This window comes from Chiloscyllium plagiosum, unplaced genomic scaffold (genome assembly GCF_037043375.1).
Source record: "Chiloscyllium plagiosum isolate Xiang-an unplaced genomic scaffold, Cpla_swu_hap1 HiC_scaffold_19, whole genome shotgun sequence".
NCBI lineage: Eukaryota > Metazoa > Chordata > Chondrichthyes > Orectolobiformes > Hemiscylliidae > Chiloscyllium > Chiloscyllium plagiosum.
This window is the reverse complement of record NW_028270157.1, coordinates 70444540-70458885: the sequence shown is the minus strand read 5'-3', so window position 1 is coordinate 70458885 and position 14346 is coordinate 70444540. Positions and strand designations below refer to the sequence as shown.

At 46.4% G+C, this 14346-nt stretch overlaps 1 protein-coding gene across 1 annotated transcript in view; it reads left to right on the top strand.

Moving 5' to 3' along the window:
- Positions 1–14346, top strand: part of tmem178bb (transmembrane protein 178Bb) — a 399864-nt gene that overhangs the window by 321754 nt on the left and 63764 nt on the right. Inside the window, exon 3 of the mRNA XM_087997524.1 lies at positions 3199–3336. Within this exon, the coding sequence (XP_087853650.1) occupies positions 3199–3336 (138 nt within the window). The remainder of the gene's footprint in view (positions 1–3198; positions 3337–14346) is intronic.

The following is a 14346-nucleotide window of genomic DNA, read 5'->3' as shown; positions in this document are numbered from 1 at the left end:
ATGATCAGGTCATGATTATCATGCTGTTGTTGATGGGAGCAAGTGGGGATTACAGATGCTGGAGATTAAATTCGAGATTGTGGTGCTGGAAAATCACAGCCAGTCAGGCAGCATCCGAGGAGCAGGAGAGTTGATGTTTCGGGCATAAGCCCTTCATCAGGAAAGTTGTTGGTTGGAGTATGATTGACTGCTACAATGCTGACGTTATAACAGCTCCAACATTTCAAAAGCATGTTATTGGCTGTGAAGGTTTTGTGGCATTTGGTGATTATGAAAAGCGTGACATAAATGCAAGTCTTTTCATCCGAGTATCATAACAGAAAATGTCCTGTAGCTCAGTACTAATGGCTTGCAGTTGATTACCCATGAAAACATCTTAATGGCGGTCTCTGAGTTTGAACTCATTCAGAGTAATACATAGCAATATCAGCAAGATATTTCATTTTGTTCCTCATTTTGTATTCAGCATTTAGTTAACATCAGGTGAGATGTGCTGGATTGGATCCCCAGGGAGATCTGAGCTGGCCCAATCCCTCCCCTGCACATTCGCAGTCTGACATAAGGTAGCCCACAACAATGAGGGGTGGAAAAAGCAGCATAGAGATTTGGGGAGGGTAGAAATGGCTCGGCTAATAGTTGAATAGTTTACTGACACCCGCAAAATGGGGCGGGGGGGAAAGGAAAGAGGAAGTTTACCATATGACCAGTAGCACAGCAAGAACACGATACCTTTACTATAGGAGAGAAGGCCGCTTTAATCTGTTCAAGTGTACTTGGTTGCTGTGCAGAGGCAGATCATATAAGCTACATTAAAGAAAGGAACGATTAAAATCATAATGGATGTTGAGGATGATTAGTGCCCCCTCTCACATCAGCCTTTCCTCCCTCCCCCTGTAATAGCTCACTTGACTCTAGGCCATGAATGCTGAGACACCACTTGATCATCCCAGATTTGCCCCTGGATTCCAGCTCCCAGCATTGTCAGTCCTCTGGACCTCAGCTTCCTGAAGCCCAGCCATTGATCTGCAGTCTGCATCATTTTATAGATTTACTTTTCTTTTCCCCATTAGGCGTTAGGAGGGGCTTCATTTGCATCTTATTTTAACTGCTTTCATCTTCATGTGAAGCCCTGAAATTCCCTCTCTACACCTCTCTGCCTCCCTACCTCACAACATTGTTCTTTAAGACCCTCTCCTTAAATCTAACCAAATCATTTGGTCATCTGAACTAATATGGACCATTATTAGGTCTCAGTGTGCTGCTTTGAATGCTCCTAAGAAATGCCTTGGTAAACGAAAAAGGTTGTTGCTGTTCATGGTCCCAAGTCACCTCATAAAGTTTCTTAAACCCAGGTGTGAATTCTGCCCATCTCTCTCTTCAACCCTTCCTCCCTGTGTCAGCTGACCAAGGAGCATTCTTATCCTCCATCCTATCAGCTAGCTGCTACAAGCCCCTCTACTCAAACCTCTTGGTGGCTATCAAAGGATTAGTTTTCTGACCAGAAGCCAAGGGAACACAATTTCTAGAGCAGTGTTCTGTTGCTCATTGACTTAGGCTCAACTATTTCTCTTGATTCTGACTCAGAAGACTGATTGTAATTGACTGGGTGGTGTAAATCCGCCTTTGGGAGAGTATGTTTGAGCAAGAATTCTGGGGAAGATCGCTAAAGAAATGTCTGGTGAGTGCAAGGATCTTGTTGAACTCAAAGCAGTTTAATTGACATTTACCTGGGGCAGCAGCAACGAAGTGGGTAATATCACCCGGTCTCGGAATCCAGATAATATCTGGGGATGTGGTGAGTTCCAAGCTCACCTTAACAGATGAGGAACTTTGAATTGAATAGGGTTTCTGGGATAAATGGCAACAATGCAACCCCTGTTTTTGCTGTTCTTAAAAATACCATCAATAATGTCTTTTTAGGGAAGGAAATTGGTCATCCTTACCCAGTCTGACCTGAGATGCAGCAATGTGGTTGGCTCTTAACTGCCCTCTGGGCAATTAGGGATGACCCATAAGTACCGGTATAACCAGCAATGCCACATCTCATTAATGAATAAGCATAAAAACTGTCCTGTCAGCCAAGGTTGATCCATTGAGTGCGCCATCTTCCCACCCAGTCTGAAAAGGAAAAGACTCGAGATCTTCACAGACTAGATTTAGGGAGGGCTAGGGAATCTAGAACCAGGAGGCACAGTCTGAGGATACGGGCAGACCATTTAGGACTGAGGTGAGGAAAAATGTCTTCACTTCGAGGATGGTGAAGCTGAGGAATTCCCTCACTGAAGCCATGGAGGTCAGGTTACTGAACGTAATCAACAAAGAGATAGATAATTGTTTTTAGATTTTAAAGGCAATAAGGGATATGGAAGAAAGTAGGAAAATGGCTTTGAAATAGAGCCAAGATCATATTGAATGACCGAGCAGGCTCGAAAGGCTGAATGGCCTGCTCCTAGTTTCCGTGCATGATTCGTACGCAAGCAGATCATTTTCCTGGCTTTACAGTGAGTGACGCTGGGGTTTATTTGCCTGTCCATGTGTGAAGGCTGATCTGTCAGGACTGCCATTTTTTCAACTGAATGATATTGAGTTCCAGCACGTGTTTGATAGCACCAGACCAATGTAAGAATGCCAGATTTCAAACGATCACAACAAATTATACTACAGAAAAAAAGTGTGCTGATAGGCTGGCAAGTTGATTCTGATTGGCCACAGTATTACAATGGCAAAAACAATGGAGACCTATGAGCTCTTGAGCTGAATTTAAGATAATCAGCTGAGTTTGTAAGGTGGCTTAAACCTCACGAAATTCACAATATTCACACACAGGGACCCATTCTCTGCAAACACAAGAAACTGGCTCTTGCCTCTCATCTCTTGGAATTACCCAGGAGCCTAAAGCCTCCATTGGTTTCTCCATGGCAATGTCTTGACCAATCAGCATCCTTTCCTTCATTCATTTAAATTGCTATGACCCTTTGTAATTTGGCACTCTTGCATCTGGTCCTGATGAATGCTTGATGAAAAGCTTTGATCGCATAGATACCAAGATATTAAGACCATTGCTACTTTGGAGAACAGGCTGAAAAACCTAGTCAAATAGTTATTTCTATGACAGCAGACCATCACGTGGAAGGACATCTCCCTGGTAATGTTTAATGAGCTGTGACTTTATTTTGTTTTCTCCTTTCTGTATTGCAGATCTGCGTCGGATGACAGCTGGATTCATGGGAATGGCAGTGGCCATCATCCTGTTTGGCTGGATAATCGGGATCTTGGGTTGCTGTTGGGATCGGGGCCTGATGCAGTATGTGGCTGGCTTGCTGTTCCTGATGGGAGGTAAGGATTTTGGCTCCGTTGTTGTGTGTTCGATAATCTCTGCCCCAAACAGCCAAGGTTACAGAGTGAACATAGAAACTCCGAAATAACAGCAGAGGTCTCTGGAAATGCTGATCAAGTCAGGGGCTCGAGAGGGGACCTAACAGGGATCTGTAAAATTATGCAAGCTTTAATAGAGAGCGATTAGGGAGCCTTACAGAAGCTTCTACAAAGGAAACCAAGGGAATTTAAATTGGCTGGAGGCTAAAATTGCATTTTCCACCAATAGGTTGAAGTTTTGATCTCACGTTTTTAGAGTTTTTCACAAACCTGTTTGGCATTCAGCAGCATGTCATGAATGCTCTTTATCATTGAATGCCTACAGTGTGGAAGCAGGCCATTCAGCCCATTGAGTGCACACCACCCCACACAGACCTGCATCCTCCTATCCTATCCTACAATCCTGCATTTCCCACAGCTAAGCCACATATCCCTGGACACTATGGGCAATTTAGCAACTCGACACCACCCCTTTGACTTACCCAACTTCCTTCCCACCTATCCGCTTCACCGTCCCCACCAACCTGTCACAATTACCCCCCCAACTGCATCTACCTGCCACCTTCCCCACAGCCCCCCCCCCCCATATTTATGTTTCAACCCCCTTCCCTTTCCACATTCCTAATGAAGGGCTTATGCCTGAAACGTCGACTCTCCTGCTCCTCGGATGCTGCCTGAGTGGCTGCACGTTTCCAGCTCCACACTTCTCGACACACAATTTAGCGTGACCAATCCACGCTAACCTGCACATTGTGGGAGGAAACCGGAGCACCCGGAGGAAACTCGCACAGACATGGGGAGAATGTGCAAACTCCACACATACAGTCGCCCTAGACTGGAATCGAACCTTAGTCCTTGGTGCTGTGAGGCAGCAGTGCTAACCACTGAGCCACCATGCCACCCTGACCTATCAGCCCAGACCACTCGGATTACAGTCACAGTCACAATAATAGGGAGCATATGTGCTCTATATGAAATGTGTACTTGTCTGTCGACTGCTTCCTTCAGTAAGAAGGTAAGAATCGTATCTTGGACAACCGTCAGGATGAGTTGAAGGGCCCGAGGCAAGGTATGGCTGACATGTGGCACTGCTTTTGATCTCTGACATCTTCAGGGGTGGTGATGAGTGGAGTTTGAGTGATGCTCCTGGATTGTGGAGAGTGAAGTGCTTTTCAGGTGTAGGACATGGGGGAAAGGACTCAGGCCTTACAATTGTTGAACTCGATATTGGGTTTGGAGGGCTGCAGGGTTCCGAAGCGGAAAATGAGGTGCTGTTCTTCCAGCTTGCACTGAGCTTTGCTGGAGCATTGCAGCAAGCCTGAGACAGAGATGTTGGCCAGGGAACAGGGTGGGGTGTTGAAGTGGCAGGCAACTGGAAGCTCAGGGTCTTTCTTGTGACCAGAATATAGGTGTTCCACAAAGCGTTCACCCAGTCTATATTCTGTCTTCCCAGTGTAGAGGAGACCTCATTGTGAACAACGAATACAGCAGACCAAGGAGGGAATCCTGAGGGTCAGGATGTACATGTATTTGGAAAGGCAAGGACTGATTAGGGATAGTCAACATGGCTTTGAGTGGAAAATCACGTTTCACAAACTTGATTGAGTTTTTTGAAGAAGTAACAAAGAGGATTGATGAAGGCAGAGCGGTAGATGTGATCTATATGGATTTTAGTAAGGTGTTTGACAAGGCTCCCCATAGGAGACTGGTGAGCAAGGTTAGATCTTATGGAATGCAGGGAGAACTCGCTATATGGATACAGAACTGTCTCAAAGGTAGGAGACAGAGTGTGGTGGTGGAGGATTGTTTTTTAGACTAGAGGCTTGTGACCAGTGGAGTGCCATAAGGATCGGTGCTGGGTCCACTATTTTTCATCATTTATATAAATAATTTGGATGTGAGCATAAGAGATTTAGTTAGTAAGTTTGACACCAAAATTGGAGGTGTAGTGGACAGCGAAGAGGGTTACCTCAGATTATAACAGGATTTTGATCAGATGGTCCAATGGCCTGAGAAGTGGCAGATGGAGTTTAATTCAGATAAATGTGAGGTGCTGCATTTTGGGAAAGCAAATCTTAGCAGGACTTATACATTTAATGGTAAGGTCCTAGGGAGTGTTGCTGAACAAAGAGACCTTGGAGTGCAGGTTCATAGCTCCTTGAAAGTGGAGTCACAGGTAGATAGGGTAGTGAAGGTGTTTGGCTTGCTTTCCTTTATTGTTCAAAGTATTGAGTACAGGAGTTGGGAGGTCATGTTGCGGCTGTACAGGACATTGGTTAGGACACTTTTGGAAAATTGCATGCAATTCTGATCTCCTTCCTTTCGGAAAGATGCCATTAAACTGGAAAGGGTTCAGTAAAGATTTACAAGGATATTGCCAGGATGATTTGAGCTACAGAGAGCAGCTAAACAGGCTGTGGCTGTTTTCCCTGGAGTGTCTGAGGTTGGGGGTGACCTTATTGAGGTTTATAAAATCATGAGGGGTATGGATAGGATAAATAGACAAAGTCTTTTCCCTGGATTGGACGTGACCAGAACTAGAGGGCATAGGTTTAGGGTGAGAGGGGAAAGATATAAAAGAGACCTAAGGGGCAAATTTTTCACTCAGAGGGTGGTACGTGTATGGAATGAGCTGCCAGAGGAAGTGGTGGAGGCTGGTACAATTGCAACATTTAAAAGGCATCTGGATGGGTATATGAATAGGAAGGGTTTGGAGGGATATGGGCCGGGTGCTGGCAGGTGGAACTAGAATGGGTTGAGATATCTGGTCAGTATGGACGAGTTGGACTGAAGGGTCTGTTTCCGTGCTGTACATCTCTATGATTCTATGACCAGATTGAGTGAAGAACATGTTGTCTCTTGCCCAGACACTTCCCACTTCCCGTGATTCTTCTGATGCTTCAGAATTTCCAGTTTGTGATGAACAGCCATCTCCTCTTTACCATGAGCCTGTGATCCCTTTGCATGTCCATCCCTCATCAGAAACCATCTCAGGGTTCTCTGCTTCTTCCTGGACCCAAGGCCTGAACTGCCCCCATCCACCTCCACCCTCCTCCACCTCGCTGAGCTTGTCCTCACCCCGAACAACTTCTCTTTTAACTCCTCTCACTTTCTTCAAATCAAAGGGGTGGTCATGGGTACCTGTATGTCCCCAGCTATGCCTGTCTCTTTATGGGGTATGTGGGACATTCCTTGTTCCAATCCTATTCTGGCCCCCATCCACAACTCTTTCTCCAGTATATTGACGACATTCCTTCCTCATCCGGAATTGGAAAAGTTTATCAATTGCACTTCCAACTTCCACTCCACTCTGACCTTCACCTGGTCCTCCCTTCCCTTCCTCGACATCTCTGTGTCCATTTCTGTGGATAGGCTGGATATTAATATCCACTACAAACCATTCTGACTGTCATAGTTACCATGACCATACATCCTCATACCCTGCTTACTCTAAGGACTAATCCATTCTGCCAATTCCCCCATCTCTGTTGCCTCTGTTCCATTGAGGCCACCTTTGCCGGGGGTGGGGGGCTCTGAAATGTCCACCTCCTTCCTCAACCGAGGATTCCACAGCATCATGGGTGACATAACCCTTGGCCAGGTCTGCCCCATCTCCTGCACTTTGGCCCTCACCTCCTTTCTTCCCTCCCATGGTGGCACAGTGGTTAGCACTGCTGCCTCACAGCGCCAGAGACCTGGGTTCAATTCCCGCCTCAGGCAATTGTTTGTGTGGAGTTTGCACATTCTCTCCGTGTCTGCGTGGGTTTCCTCCCACAGTCCAAAAATGTGCAGGTTAGGTGAATTAGCCATGCTAAATTGCCCGTAGTGTTAGGTAAAGGGGTAAATATAGGGGAATGGGTCTGGGTGAGTTGCTCTTTGGAGAGTCGGTGTGGACTTGTTGGGCCGAAGGGCCTGTTTCCACACTGTAAGTAATCTAGTCTTAAAAAAAAGCGATAGGGTCCCCCTTGTTCTCACCTACCATCCCAGCAGCATCCACATCCTTAGGATCATTAACCATTTCCACCCCCCTCCAGTAGGATGCTACCACTAGACCCGTATTCCCCTCCCTTCCCTTTGTCCGCCTTCCATGGGGATCATTCCCTCCAGGCTATCTTGGTCTACCCCTTCCTCACTCCCAAAACCTCCCACAGCCCCACAGCACCTTCCCCTGCAACCACAGAAGGTGTAATACCTGTCTGTTTACTTCCTCCCTCCTCAATCCAAGAGCCCAAAAACGCCCTCCAGGAGAAGCAATACTTTACCTGCACTTCACGCAATCTAGTGTCTACTACATTCGCTGCTCACGATGTGGGTCTCCTTTTCACTAGGGAAATGAAGCATAGACTGGGTGACCACTTTGCAGAACATTTATGTTCTGTCAGCAAAAGAGACCCGAGCTTCCAGTTGCCTGCCACTTCAACCCCACCACCCTGTTCCCTGGCCAATGTGTCTGTCTCAGGCTTGCTGCGGTGCTCCAGTGAAGCTCAGATAAAGCTGGAAGAACAGCACCTCACTTTCTGCTTGGAGACCCTACAGCTTTCAGGACTCAATATCGAGTTCAACAATTGAAGGGCTTGAGGCATCTTCTACCATGTCCTTACCCAGCCCCCACACAGGCTTTGTCCTTACATGGTCTGTTATTACACACAACCCATTGTCAACCACTAATTGTCCCACTAACAGCTATTCATTCTATCAGGCTGACCTTTACCCTCTCCTTTGTCTGCCCAACTGTTGTTCTCTCTCTCTCTGGACACTATCTCCTACTGTCCTTACTCTTCCCTTCTCCCTACATCCTATCTTCAGCATTTATACCAACCTGTACCTACCTACAATCAGTTCTGAAGAAGGGTCACTGGATCTGAAACGTTAACTCTGCTTTCTCTCCAGAAGATGCTACCAGACGTGCTGAGTTGTTCCAGCCGTTGCAGTTTTTTATTCTGTCCATTACATCCAAGGCAGCTCTCCCAAAGAGCTGTTCAAATAACTCTCCTTCCCATTCTGTTGCCCGTGAATCCTGCCAACTCTTTACTTCTCAACTGTCTGTCCAATTATCATTGGAAAGTTACTGTTGAGTCTGCTTTCACCACCCTTTCAAATCATGGATAAAAGACCTCCCATTTTTCATCTCATTCTGACAGCATTTTTTTTTTTACCTGACTTCTCTGTTTACCAATTCCCCAGCTCCATTGAAATAGTCTGCTTCTCATCCATGTGAAATCTGTCTGTGATTTGGAACACCTCTATAAATCTCTGCTTAACCTTCTATACTCAACACAAGATATTCTCAACTAGTCCAATCTTTCAGGAAAATGACCCCCTCATCCACTGTACTATTCCAGTTAAATTCTTCGACACAATTATGTTGAAAAAAAAACTAGATTTTCATCCCAACATCAAATAACCCGCCATGATCAAATGGCAAAGCAGACTTAGAGTCATGGAGTCAGAAAGATGTACAGCATGGAAACAGACTCTTCAGTCCAACTCGTCCATGCTGACCAGATATCCTAACCTAATCTAGTCCCATTGGCCAGCACTTGGCCCATAACCCTCCAAACCCTTCCTATTCATATACCCATTCGGATGCCTTTTAAATGTTATAATTATACCAGCCTCCACCACTTCCTCTGGCAGCTCATTCCATAAACACACCACCCTCTGCATGATAAATTTGCCCCTTAGGTCCCTTTTAAATCTTTCCCCTCTCCGCCTAAACCTATGCCCTCTAGTTCTGGACTCCCGCACCCCAGGGAAAAGACCTTGTCTATTTATCCTATCCATACCCCTCATAAGTTTATTAACCTCAGTAAGGTCATCCCTCAACTCTCCAGTGACAAAAAGTTCCAGTCTATCCTTAAGATTTAAACCCTCCAGTCTCGGTAACATCCAGGTAAATATTTTCTGAACCCTCTTCAGCTTAATTATGTCTTTCCTATAGCATGGACCAAAACAAAATCTAATTTTGCAATAAAGTTTATGGTTTAATTAAAGTTGCAGTAGCAGAGGGGACTGAGATCTTTGAGAGTACGTGTAGGAGGACAGAGCTATTGTTGAGTGTCCCCAACACCAACCAATTTTCTGATGATCGTCCAGAACCCAATCTCAATCACACATTGTAGAAATGAGTTTACCCATTTATCCCTTTGATCTAGTTTGTGTTGGAACAAATTGCAGTTATCTTGGTTGGAACAAGATGTTGAGGTTTTCAGAATTATGAAGCAAATTTGACCTAGACAGATTTTTCACAATCGCTTAGTGCTTCTGGTACAGGACTAGTAACCTAGGGGTCACATCCTAACGGAGCAACTGTGCACATTAAATGTAGCACTATCTGCTCATTTGAAGTTGATGTAGCTAAGCACAAGCAAAGTGATTGAATTCTGGTAAAACTACAGTGGTTTTACTCTGGTCCTTCTAGAGAGCGAATCAGTCTCCCTGACCTGATCTAGTTCAAATGAGGCTTCAGTGAAGTTGATCCTTTACTCAAAGGATGGCCAATTCATACCAATGGGTATCAGAAAGGAAGCACTCAATTGTCATTTAAAAATCAGAGAGCAATGGTGAATGTAGCCAGAATGTAGGATCAATGGATGTACAGGAGACAATCATGAGAGAAGGTTAAAGAACTGGACAGTGCAACTCGGCCAAAGTCTTGAAAGAGACAGAGGGGAAAATGAAGTGGTGAGAGACAGCACAGCATTGCTGTGATCCACTTAATAAGGCCAATCTGGAGGGAGAAATGGCCTGTGACCCCTCTTAGCAGTTCATGTAGGCAATCTGTGGTGATGTTAGTGAAGGTTAATAGTTCTCAAGGAGTGGCTGACAATCTCCTTCCATTCATCAGCTCTCTGCAGCCTTGCTGGTTGGCATGGTAGCTCAGTGGCTAGTACTGCACCAGGGACCCGGGTTTGATTCCATTCTCAGGTGACTGTCGGTGTGGAGTTTGCACATTCTCCCCATGTCTGGGTGGTTTCCTTTGGATGCTCTGGTTTCCTCCCACACAACAAAGATGTGCTGGTTAGGTGGACTGGCCATGCTAAACTGCCTATAGTGTCTAGGGATGTGGAGGCTAGATGATTAAGTCATGGAAAATGCAGGGTTATGGTAATAGGATGAGTCCGGGTGGGATGCTCTTCAGAGGGCTGGTACAGACTTGAGGGGCTGAATATCCTCTTTCTGCATTGTAGGGATTCTATGAGCAATAGTAAATAGGAGCTGTCTCCAGCTTTACTGAATAACCTTGTTGGAGAACATTGCAGGATGAGAAAGAATTCCTTAATCCTCTATGTTGTAAATACATCCCTGATTCCCAGCCTGCAGAGTGTTCCGCTGCTGTGTGAACTGGGGAGGCTTGACATTCAGCAGGAAGTCTATCAAAGCCATTCTAGAGAATCTGGGCCACACACAAACCCAAGTTGTTGGAGGTCAGTCATTTCTGTTCCAGGATATTTTTGCCGGAGTTCCTCATTGTCATGTCTGACAGCCAGCCATCTTCAGCTGCTTCCTCAATGACTTTCACTCCATTGTAATTTAGAAATGGAGTTGTTCGCCAATGATTGCACAATTTCTAACTTCAAGCTACATCGGTTCTTGGTAAGGGGATCAAGGATTATGGGGAGAAGGCTGGAGAATGGGAAACATATCAGCCATGATCAAATGGCAGAGCAGGCTCGACAGTCCAAATGGCTTAATTCTGCTGCTAGATTTTATGGTTTTATGTCCTTGTGGTCTCAAACTCTGATGTACTTTATGGCCATATGCAGTAACACCTGGACAGCATTCAGGCTGGACTGTTGAATGGCAACATGCATTCACACCTCCTAACTGACCTGGCAATTAAACAAGAGAGAACCCAACCATTACTCTTTGACATTCAGAGGCATTACAATCACTACTTCACCTCCCCCCTTACCAACATCGTGGAGGTCAGAAACTGAACTGGATCAGCCATATAACAGCAGTGGCTACAGGAGCAGGTCAGAAACTATGAAAGCTGTAGCAAGTCACTCACTTCCTGTCTCCTCAATATCAATCATTTACAAGTCAGGGGTGTGGTGGAATACTCCCCGCATGCCTGGATGGGTGCAGCTCTAACACACACAAGAAGCTTGAAACCATCCAGGACAAAGCAGCCTGTTTGAATGGAACCATGTCCTTATTTAACACTAACTGCAATTCCCTGCACTTGGCCCATATCCTTCTAATCCTTTCCTATCCATGTATTTGTCCAAATGCCTTTTAAATGTTGTTAATGTACGCGCTTCAACCACTTCCGCTGGTAGCCCACTCCATATGCGTACCACCCTCTGTTGCCCCTCAGGTTCCCTTTTATTCTTTCCCCTCCCACCTTAAACTGATACCCTCTAGTCCTTGATTCCCCAACCCTGGGGAAAAGACTGAGTGCATTCACCCTATCCATGCCTCTCATGATCTTATACACCTCTATAAAGGACCTCCCTCAGCCTCCTACACTCTAAAGAAAAAAGTCCTAACTTGTCCAACCTCTCCCTATTACTCAAACCAGGTAACATCCTTGTAAATTTCTTCTGCACTCTTTCTAGTTTAATAACATCCTTCTTATACCAGAGTGACCACAACTGAACACAATACTCCAAGTGCAGCCTCACCAAAGTCCTGTATAACTGCAACATAACTTCCCAACTCCAATACTCAATACCAAAGTGCCAAAAGCCTTCTTCATTGCCCTATCTACCTGTGACTCAACTTTCAGAGAACCATGGACCTGAACTCTAAGTTCCCTCTGTTCCACTGCACTTCTTAAGGCCCTACCATTCACCAGAAAACTCCTACCTTGATTTGACTTTCCAAAATGCAAGACCTCATACTTATCTATGTTAAACTCCATTTGCCATTTCTCAGCCCACTTCCCCAGCTGATCAAGGTCCTGCTGCAATTGCTGATAACCTTCCTCACTGCCCCCCCGATACAGTCTACTTTAGTGTCATCTGCAAACTTACTAACCATGCCTTGTACATTCTCATCCAAATCATTGATACAGATAGCAAACAGTAATGGCAAAAATTGAGGATTGCGGATGCTGGCGATTAGAGTCAAAAAGTGTGGTGCTGGAAAAGCACAGCCGGTCAGGCAGTGTCCGAGGAGCAGGCTTCCATTTCCTGATGAAGAGATCATGCTCAAAATGTCAACTGTCCTGCTATTCGGATGCTGCCTGACTGGTTGTGCTTTTCCAGCACCACATTTTTTGATGACAAACTGTAATGGGTCCAACACTGACCCCTGAAGCTCTCCACTAGTCACAGGCCCCCAGTCTGACAAGCATCCTTCCACTATTACCCTCTGCTTTCTACCACACCAGTTGTGTATCCAATTTGCCAGTTTGCCCAGGATTCCATGCGATCTAACCTTCCAGAGCAGCCTACCTTATGGAACCTTATCAAAGGCCTTACTGAAATCCATGTAGACTACACCTACTGCCCTGCCCTCATCAACCTTCCTGGTTACTTCATCAAGGAACCCTGACAAATTTGTGAGGCATGATCTCCCACACACAAAGCCATGCTGACTACTCCTAATCAAACCCTGTCTTTCCAAATGCCTTATCCCTCAGGATCTTATCAAGTAACTTACCTACCACAGATGTTAAGCTTACTGGTCTATAGTTCCCAGGCTTTTCTTTGCAGCCTTTCTTGAATAACGGCACAACATTCGCTCCCCTCCAGGTTTCCAGGACCTCATCCGCGACTAATGATGATGCAAAAATGTCATCCAGGGCCCCCTGCAATTTCCTCTCTAGCCTCTTGCAGTGTCCTTGTATATATCTGGTCAGGGAGAAAGTGAGGACTGCAGATACTGGAGATCAGAGCTGAAAATGTATTGCCGGAAAAGCACAGCAGGTCAGGCAGCATCCAAGGAGCAGGAGAATCGACGTTTCGGGCATGAGCCCTTCTTTAGGAATGAGGAGAGTGTGCCAAGCAGGCTAAGATAAAAGGTAGGGAGGAGGGTCTTGGGGCAGGGGAGTTGGAAATGCGATAGGTGGAAGGAGGTTAAGGTGAGGGTGATAGGCCGGAGTGGGGGTGGGGACGGAGAGGTCGGGAAGAAGATTGCAGGTTAGGAAGGCGGTGCTGAGTTCGAGGGATTTGACTGAGACAAGGTGAGGGGAGGGGAAATGAGGAAACTGGAGAAATCTGAGTTCATCCCTTGTGGTTGGAGGGTTCCTAGGCGGAAGATGAGGCGCTCTTCCTCCAGCCGTTGTGTTGCTATGGTCTGCCGGAATCCTGGGTGGAGTGGGAGGGGGAGTTGAAGTGTTGAGCCACGGGGTGGTTGGGTTGGTTGGTGCGGGTGTCCCAGAGGTATTCTCTGAAACGTTCCGCAAGTAGGCGGCCTGTCTCCCCAATATAGAGGAGGCCACATCGGGTGCAGCAGATGCAGTATATAATGTGTGTGGAGGTGCAGGTGAATTTGTGGCGGATATGGAGGGATCCCTTGCGGCCTTGGAGGGAAGTAAGGGGGGAGGTGTGGGCGCAAGTTTTGCATTTCTTGCAGTTGCAAGGGAAGGTGCCGGGAATGGAGGTTGGGTTGGTGGGGGGTGTGGACCTGGCGAGGGAGTCACGGAGGGAGTGGTCTTTTCGGAACGCTGATAGGGGAGGGGAGGGAAATATATCCCTGGTGGTGGGGTCCGTTTGGAGGTGGCGGAAATAACGACGGATGATACGATGCATATGGAGGTTGGTGGGGTGGTAGGTGAGGACCAGTGGGGTTCTGTCCTGGTGGCGATTGGCGGGGCGGGGCTCAAGGGCGGAGGGGCGGGGCTCAAGGGCTGAGGAGCGGGTAGTGGAGGAGATGCGGTGGAGAGCATCGTCGATCACGTCTGGGGGGAAGATTGCGGTCTTTGTAGAAGGAGGCCATTTGGGTTGTTCGGTATTGGAACTGGTCCTCCTGGGAGCAGATGCGGCGGAGACGAAGGAATTGGGAATATGGGATGGCGTT